The 9,688-nt window shown below is 40.2% G+C and overlaps 1 protein-coding gene across 1 annotated transcript; it reads right to left on the reverse strand.

The window, feature by feature from the left end:
- Positions 1 to 1,089: 1,089 nt before the first annotated feature.
- MYF6 (myogenic factor 6) lies at positions 1,090 to 8,081 on the reverse strand. The gene is made up of 3 exons (XM_069764431.1): positions 7,493 to 8,081; positions 6,442 to 6,532; positions 1,090 to 1,807 (listed from the first exon to the last, which is right to left on the reverse strand). The coding sequence occupies exons 1-3, from the start codon at positions 8,000 to 8,002 to the stop codon at positions 1,674 to 1,676; spliced, it is 735 nt and encodes a 244-aa protein (XP_069620532.1). The 5' UTR covers positions 8,003 to 8,081; the 3' UTR covers positions 1,090 to 1,673.
- Positions 8,082 to 9,688: the final 1,607 nt, after the last annotated feature.

The raw sequence follows: 9,688 nt of genomic DNA on the forward strand, positions 1-9,688 counted from the left end.
CTGCTAGACAGCCTGAATACATGTGGGGATTCCCTAACAAACAGGCAATCCCCGTATGTATTCAGGCTGTCTAGCAGCCGCAAATCATGCAGCTGCGGGGACTCAAACATAATCTATGAGCACGCCCAAGATACTCGGAGAACACCTGAGCATGCTCGGATATCTCGAGTAAGGAGCACACTGGGTCACCACTATTTCCTTGTCCTTGTTAACACTTTCTCGGGAGCAAACAAAATTACTGAAATAAATTAAGATTCATTTTCTGGCAGGATTGAAATTCAATGGCGTTTTTGTGATGACGTTCATTTCAATGTCAAAGAATGACTTTGCAATTTTTTTGCAATTTTTTGCAATTCATCAGATTACTCTTAATAACAATTTGTTGAGTTACTGAAACTTGCAACTATAAAACCTGATGCAGCAAACTTTATGAAAATCAAGATTAGGATCAATCTTTTGGCCTCAACTATACTAAATTAAAGTGTCACTGAATTAAAAAAGTATTTTTTTAAAAGTTTAAATCATAACTACCCCTGTAAGCTTGTAATATTTTATGAACTCTTGTATTTAAATGCTTGAATAAATATAATAAAATGCTGATAATGTCTGTAAAGTGCTGCTGAATTAATGACGCTGTATACCGTAACTGAGTAAAATAAATAAAAATAAATGATGTTGTTATTTTCTGATTTACTTACTATCGGGCTTATTTTAATTTTTCTTGGGTTTTTGTAGATGTTATACATGTATTAAAAAAGTAGAGAAACCATCAGACAATAGACTTAGGGTGCTTTCACACTTCGTTTTGACTCCAATTCGTTGGTCCTGTCGGGGCTTACGTCTGAACCTCCCACAAAACGGGATTTGGGTGTATGCGCCGATCGGGCCATAGACTATAATAGTGTCGAGAAAGCAAACGAGTGCTGTGTTGTGCACCATTTTTCAGTAGGTGTACACTGATGTTCGCTCTGCTGTCACAATTATAGTCTGCCATCGGCGCAGACACCCAAATCATGTTTTGCGGGGGTGTTCTGTTTTGAGCCCTGACGGGACCAATGAACGGGTGCCAAAACGCACTGTGAAAGCACCCTTAAAGTAAATACAAGGAGCAACAGTCCATAGGGCCCACAGTGACATTGATATGAGACAATTAGTACATTGAATATTATGCTAATTGTGTAAATCAGAAATACTCATAAACCATGTGATTGAATATCTAGTATATTTGTATTACTGTAAAATACATATATGCCAACAACACGTATAGAGAACTCACTTTATAACAGCAAATCTACATTTCTGTTCTCTAAAGTAACATTTTACATATCTTACATGTTATAGATAAGCCACATTTACAACTTGTCCACTTCCAGAATAAAAAGAATTTCCTATAAGAAGATGGGGAATTACCAGTATGTAAGGAACAATATAAAATGACATCTTTACATGTGACAAAGACAGGAATGAATTTTGCTGAATGTGAAGGAAATACTTTCATGGCACAAAATGACATTTTGGTAATAAATAGACTTGAATGATTTTGTGGAAGTCCTCTATAGATAAAATAGTATATACAACTTTAACTAGTCGGGGGAGCATTACGTCCATCTCTTTACTAGTGGCATCCATTTTATCACGGCAATGGTTCTTGTCTGGCAGACAGGTGTGACATATTACATAGGATTAGTGCTTTCTACCAGTTCCTGAATAGTGCATGTGACCTTCGGCTCTTCAGATGATATACTGTCTACTATGGAAGAGAGGCACTGAAGGCTGCAGGAAGCTGACGACTCATGAATAGATCCTTCTGGAAAACAAATACCAGTGACAAACGCTGCAAGAGAAGATAATTACAGCAGCTACATCAGCTTTCCCAGTGATACAGTCATGGACTACTAATGGTCCTATTTTCAGAGGTACCTCTTATGATTCACTCGTCCACAGTCATGGACTACTAATGGTCCTATTTTCAGAGGTACCTCTTATGATTCACTCGTTCACTTACAGATCCCGATGCAGGGAATGGCTGTGAGTCTCCTCGCCCAAACTTGACAGTCTTCTATATTAGCCTATTAGGCTGTTGAGTTTGGGTCAGGAGACTCGTGGCTGGTTCATGCTTTGTAGTCTATACACTCATGTATATAACAATATCGGTTGCAGAGGTTGCAACAGCGGCCAAGCCCTTGCGGAAGAGGGGCCCACCGATGCCTGCACCTTATTCAGCTGGATGTGCATCTGAGGTAGCACATCCAGTTGAAATATATTGTGGTGCAGAGACCCACCATATCCCAGCACCGGTATCCTCTCCATTTGTCAATCATAGGCAGGCTGCTGACGCCGGTGGGACAGTCACAGGTAGGGCATAGCAGTAATGTTATGCATCGCCAATATCAGGCACACTGAAGCAAACTGCTGGCCTCTGCACTGGCTACAGAAGATGTCACCACACATCATGTGAGCCTAGAAAGGTTAAAATAATCTTTTTTTTTTTTTTAAATGTGTTAGAGAATAGCAGTACATTGGGGCATAATATTATAGGATGGGACCAGGAGAGAGGACATTACACGAGGATCTAGGGCTTTATTACTGGATGGGGAAATTGTGCCAAGATGGGGAACATTATACCAGGAAGAAGCTAGGATGACGAATACTATACCAGGATGGGGGGCATTAGTATATGATGGGAGACCTTATTACATTGGGGCAGCATGTATGTCTTTATAGGATTTAGAACACTGCAGTGGCCCATACATTAGACCAACATGCAGGTGGGGCCCCGGTCCAAATTTTACACCAGTGTCCATTAAATTATAACTATGCCACTGTGTATATGGATTACAAGACACAGATGTGTGAATCTGGCCTTAAAGCATATATATCTTTGATGAACCTATCCTAAAATATTCATGTACATTAGACTAAAAGTAGATTAAAGTACATAGACTGTGGACATCTGTTTATGGTAGACTGCAGTCTGAAAAATACATGTTAGAGTATGCTTTTGCTCAAAATGTGACTGATATGATTCCCCTGAGGAAGGCAAATGTACATGTCTTAGGCTACTTTCACACTGGTGTTTTTTTGAATACGTTGCAATGCGTCGTTTAGGGGAAAAAACGCATCCTGCAAAGTTGTTTGCAAGATGCATTTTTGCCCCATAGAGTAACATTACCGATGCATTGCATTGTTTCATGAAACCCGACCCGATCCCTGTGTGGGGTCGGCCATGCGGTACGCGACTTTCGCGCCAAAGTCGCGTTTCGTATGACGCGCTTGGCGCCATTTTTTTCAGCCAATGAAGGGGCGTGGGCAGAGTAATGACATAGGTCTTAGGGGCGCGGACGCCTATCGCCATGTTGTCGCTTGTGCGCTGTAGCGATTTGCACTGTGTAACACCAGCTTTTCAGTTCAGGGACGGACGGAGGGGAGAGAGAGAGAGAGAGAGAGAGAGAGAGAGAGAGAGAGAAAAAAAAAAAAAATTCCCATTGGCTTTGCATTGGGTTTCGTGTTTCGGTCGATCCTCGACTTTTTGCCATAATCGGCCGATTTCACTCGACTCGACTTTTGAGATAGTTGGGTTTCGCGAAACCCGGCTCGACCCTAAAAAAGTCAAGGTCGCTCAACCCTAATTGCGACGTATTGACACATGTCGCAACCATCGTGCGACGTTGCGCCGTGTTGTGGCGGACCGCCAGGAGCAAAAAACGTTAAATGTAATGTTTTTTGCTGCCGACGGACCGCTTTTTCCGACCGCGCATGCGCGGCCGGAACTCCGCCCCAACCTCCCCGCACCTCACAATGGGGCAGCGGATGCGCTGGAGAAATGCATCCGCTGCATCCGTTGTGCAGCGCATGCAACGCTAGCATCGGAATCTCGGCACTGCGACGGGCCAAATCCGACGCTAGTGTGAAAGTAGTCTTAGCTGTTTTCCTCTGGATAATGATTAAACTGTTTTTTTTAGACTTTTAAATTGATCTCAAGTAATGGGCCATAAATATTGGATTATTGTGTAATGGGTGTCAAACCTGTATCCCCTCTGATTACTGCTAGTCAGGCTGGGATTCCTTCATTGTCTACCAGGCACAGATCTGTACTGCTTGTATCACATGGGCTTGTTTTACAGCTCAGTCGAATCACGTGGATGAGACAAAGGGGCAGTGAGCTGCACTACCAGACCCATACCCTAATGGTTCTCTAAGAAAATACTATTAAAATGTAGGTACTGATTCAATATAAAAATGTCATTAATATTATTAGGGTTTTTCTAGCATAAACTACACATATACATTTATATTACCATAGGCATGAAATAACTTTAAACAATATAATCTTTTCACTGTGGAGTTGCTAAGAGGAACCTGCCAGCTTGGAAATGCTATGCAATCTGTAGGCATTATTTTAGAGACCAGTTGATACGAGCAGATTAATATATAGGTTTTGTAGGAATATATTCAGTACAACTTGAATTTTTTTTTATTGAAATCCTAGCTCATTCCAGGCTTGACAGTCTGGTGGGTGGTCTTATCGCTCTATGCACACCTACACAGAGAAGGATGATAATCACTGATTAGGACCACCCCTTGACTGCAGAGTATGGATTCAATGAATGCGTGTTATAGTGAATCATTTCCCATAGCCTTTACACCAATCTGTTCAGTGTCTCCTGCTCTATACTATACTGCTTGAAGATTTCACAGCATTAACAAGCTGACAGGTTGCCTTTAAACAATTGATGGGAATCAACCTCACTGGAGCATCACAGGCCCCTTTAAACATTTGATTGTCCTATGCATTGGCCTGTTTTAACATTATGCCATCAATTTCAAAGCCCTGAGTAACTTCTTTAAAGGGTAGGATGAAATATTTCCAATGATATCTGCTTCATTGGCCTCCAGTGCTGTCACACCAAAATTTTCTTTTGATCGTATGCAAATTAGACTTGCAGTCTATGGCTCCCCTTTGCTTCTCCCTGTTAGCACTACACCTATTTTTTATTGACAGACAAGACCAGAGGTGATGTCCTGCAGTGGAGCCTCTGTCTCTACTGTCAATCAAAAAGCTGAGACGACATCACTGTGGAGAAACTAAGAGGAGCATTAGACTGCAAGTGCCCTCATATACACCAGTTCACTTGTAAAGGGTAATTTGCTTATGAATATAAGTTTTATTTTTGCTCTAATGCAGCATTGGAGGGACTGGAGGGTGATACAATAAGTGTTGTAATTTCAGATGCTTCATCCTACCCTATCATGAGCCACCTCTTAGTGAAAGTCTTACTGACAGAGTCCCTTTAAGTGGCAGTGATTTCTCTGCCTATACATTAATAACAGAAGAGCTATATGTGGTTTCCATTGTTATAGGGGCACTGTGGAAAATGATTTTGTTTTAAAAGTTATTTTATGTTCATTTATATATTTGTGTCTAGTTAATGGTACAAGTACAGCAAGTAACTAGATTAACAGAATTAATGATCCCCATCTTTCTTATGTATTAGAGTATGTTCACAAGGGGTGTACAAGCTGCTTAAAATTTTAAACTGCAACTCCACCAGAAACCACATTTGCAGCAGCAAACCTATAATGTCCTATATGGACAGCATAAACTAAAAAAGAAACTCTAATCCACCTTCCCTGGTAATGTGCAAATTGCCTCTTCAGAGAAAAAGAGGACTTGAACTCTAAAGCGCCACCTGTTGGAAGTAGCGATCCTACAAGTCACAATCAACCCTTTAACGAGTCGTGCAATATGTTAGGGCATGTTAGGTTAGGCTATGTGTTGAACTAGATGGACTTAAAGTCTTCCTTCAACCTTAATAACTATGTTACTATGTTACTATGTAATATGACTTAGGATAAGAGCCAAATCAGTATCTCAATTCGCAGACACGGTGTTTCAGGCTGTTGGCCCTCGTCAGTGCGAAGCATGAGAACTAATTTGGCTAGATGAGAGGCTCTGGACTGAGGTCTTAGCGGTAATGCTGACCCACTACCCTGCCACTCTGTGTACTTCCTGGCCTCTTACAATGACGTCCCATCCCATATGATCATTGCAGTTTATGATTGGCTGCAGTGGTCACATGGGCCAAAAATCATTACAGCTGGGCTGGTTGTTCAGAGATTGGCAGGGAGAATGGGCAAGAGTACCACAGATGCCAGGGAACGTTGAGCACAGAAATTTTTTTTTATTTTTAACTTTTCTAAAGAATTTGTGGATTTTGCTGCACTGTAAAAACTCATCATAAATTAACAAATTGCATGTCAATTATTCTTCCATCTGTGACCAGCTTTAGATGGAAATTCTACAGTGTGCACACCACCTGTGAACATATCCTTACACCTACATCAGGGTAGTCCAAACTCTCCTGTATTAAGACATAAGAGGGTAGGGTGATCTGTGATTTGCTTAAGTTATGCAAGTCACTGAAAAATGCATATAGTTACCTCCTTTGGAGTTCAATTCTGACATCGTGGAATGATTGGAAATTTTGTGCCAGTCCGTATGACAGCTACTTAAGAAATCTTCTCTGTGTACCTATTATAATTATATATCAAGAATCAATATCAAATCACAAGTTAGATTTCTAAAAGTTTGTGGCTCACTAAAGTTAAGTTCTACTCCAACAATTAGGCACATATTGTTTAACTCTGCTTTCTAAACTTGGAAATACATTAAAGATAAGAGTATGACTTAAACCCTTTTATATTGCTATTTGCCCATCGGAATATATTGATTCTGAGTATCACAAATACTACTTTTTGTCTGATTTTATAGATAATATAACATTAGAGCTAATAGTTTGCATTACTTGTGACTGACATAAGTATGACATTTTAGAGCCTTTCTATTTCCTATTCCTTTCTATTTGTAACTCTTTTATGTAACTTAGCAAAATTAATGTGGTAGATGATCGGTTACCATATTTTGTATACTATTTTCTAGCTTTTGGAAGCTGTACATAAATATGGCAGTTTTATGATTTGTGTAAAACTGAAGGAAATTTTGCCTGGTGGAAGCATTACAACGCATCCTTTAAATGTATGATGTTTTGGCTCGCCTTGCTGTCTTCATTTGCTGTTTCTGGTACAATGGTCAAGCTTGAAATAAGTTTCTGGGACAGCTGCAGCAACAAATTCTTGGCTGAGAAGTGGCTGAGTGTAACACATACTTTTATGACACAACACTGCGTTTCGCCTGTATTGGTCATATGCCCTTGAGTCTACATTAATGTATTTTGTGTTAATTCTTTTCAGGGTAAGTCATTTCAACTTTTTCTTAAACAAAACATAACTGATCTACATCTGCCTTTTTTCAAAAGTATTGCTGTAAAATGTTGTACTCTGTATACAAGTAAATCCTTGTGATGTATCCTGTAACCTACTTGTAAGTTTACTACTGTAATTTGTCTACTTTAATTATAATTTCTACTTCCATCCAATTAGACAAACATCTAAAAACAAGTAATGTGAACACAAAATACACTTGTTTGCTTACATCAGCCTCCTTAGGACTATATGTGAAGGGCTCGTCAGGTTTCTGGGGTTTGTCTTGTTGATCCAGACTTTGAAGGAGGTCTTGTAGCCTCTCTATATAATTTATGGCACTGCGTAGAATTTCAACTTTGGGGAGTCTTTGGTTTGGGTTGGCAACAGTTCTCCTTTTTAAAGCCTCAAAAGCTTCATTAATTTTCTTTAGCCTTCTCCTTTCTCGCAAAGTGGCGGCTTTTCTTCTGTCCGTTGGAGCTGACTTCCGTTTACATGTCTTACAAGCCCAAATCAAACATTGTCCAGGACAGTGGGGTTGTAGACCAGGTGGAGCTAAAACATGTTCTTCTCCACTGCTGTCACTTCCAGCATCTCCTGGCAATTGATCCTGACAAGGGGATAATGTCCCCTCACTACCTGGATACAAAGGGGATCCATCTGTCATTTCCAGTTGTTGAAATGCTCCATTATCTCCCTCTAAGTAAAAGAAATAGGAACTTGTTTCAAAAAGGTCCATCATTATGCTTTGCCCTTGATTACTGAAGCTCTCTTGGTCGAGTGCTATGCTCAAAACAGCACAGCCCTAAAGGAATTTAATTAGTACAGTGACATAAGTCTGTCTTTATATAGCTCCTGAAACTCTATCCAACATTTATCTGTCGCAGTGCATCACCCTTCAAAACTGATTGCAAGAGTCTCCTGGGTGCAGCCCCTCTCAGCTCTTACATCTATGGAGATAAAATCCCCTTCAAGGTTAACTTAGATACAGATGGAAAATTAAATAGCTACTTTAAGGGATTACATTAATATTATACAGTGTGAAAAAAAGACTGTTAAAATACAGCTTCTTGATCAAAGCAATGGCCCAAAATTACAATATACTCGCATAACACCTTCAAACCTAAAGACTATGTAGCAGAATTTATTAGTAAAACTTAAAAACTTAAATAAAATTGCTGATCAATATTATAAGCAAGGTGCTTGATACATCAAGACCAGCACTGTTCACATCAGTCTTTATTAGGGTAGCATGCTGGAGTCAAACACTCTCTTCGTGAATCAGGTGCATCAGACAAGCTGTGTATACCTCTGAGTGTGCCTTGTCAAAATATCTACTCCATCCTCACCTGTAAAAAGATTTGTGGCATAGCGAACACCCCTGCACATCATTAATTTGAGGAATGGCAGTTTGATGTTCATGTCTTGATCCAGCTCCATCCATTTTGCCAGAGTTGGTAGAAACTGGCGTGGGAACAGTAACATTCACAAAATTTTTCCATTTTTCAAAACTTTTATGCCAGAATTCTGGCGTTGTCTCTAAATACTCTGTTTTGGATAGATGATACTTGTGCTGGGTACACCACAGTACCAGAACTAAGTGGTAACTGTATCTGAGAATTGTTGTCGGACACAAAGGAAACATTCCTACCTTTCCAAAGTTGACAATCCATTTTAAAACCATGTCCGCAGGAGTTGAAGGTAAGGAAGGTAAAGTGCTCAAGTGAACCAGTGCTCAGTAATAAAAATTGGATCGGTCTTACCAATATGAACGGACGTATCATCATATGATGTATGTACTCAATGTATTTCTTCTCCCTATGTGTTTCAACTCCAATAATGGAGAATCATCAGGGGAGTTCCAATAGAAGTAGGTGCCAATAGGCACATCCAAGAATCCAGCAAAGAGTCCGTATATGTAAAGGGTCCCGCAGTGGCTAGGTACATACATCATATGGTGGTTGTCCATAGTAGGGCTCACTTGGGGCCTGTCCTTGTTAGGACAGGGGCTCTGCAGGGGCATAACAGGGAAGATGGCGCAAGTAAACTCACCCCCACCCCTTGCCCGCACCTTTGGACCACCATCTCCCAGCTTTGCAGATTGAGAAGCAAATTTCTATATTGATACGTCCGTTCATATTGGTAAGACCGATCCAATTTTTATTACTGAGCACTGGTTCACTTGAGCACTTTTTGGTTTATGTTTGTGTTTTGTTGGTATCCAAGATTTTTAATCTAGTAATATTAAAGGTTATGTTTTAATACTGGGATATCCTCCATAGCTATACTGTGCTGTCATCCCTGAGGGTACAGGAACGGTGTTGACTATTGCACGCCATTGCTATTTAAGGTAAGGAAGGTACCATCCTCTCTAGGTCATCCTATGAAGCAAACCTCATCCTGCTTAAAGAGGGTACAAAAAGCTACT

The sequence above is a fragment of the Ranitomeya imitator genome, chromosome 4, assembly GCF_032444005.1.
Source record: "Ranitomeya imitator isolate aRanImi1 chromosome 4, aRanImi1.pri, whole genome shotgun sequence".
NCBI classification, from domain to species: Eukaryota; Metazoa; Chordata; class Amphibia; order Anura; family Dendrobatidae; genus Ranitomeya; species Ranitomeya imitator.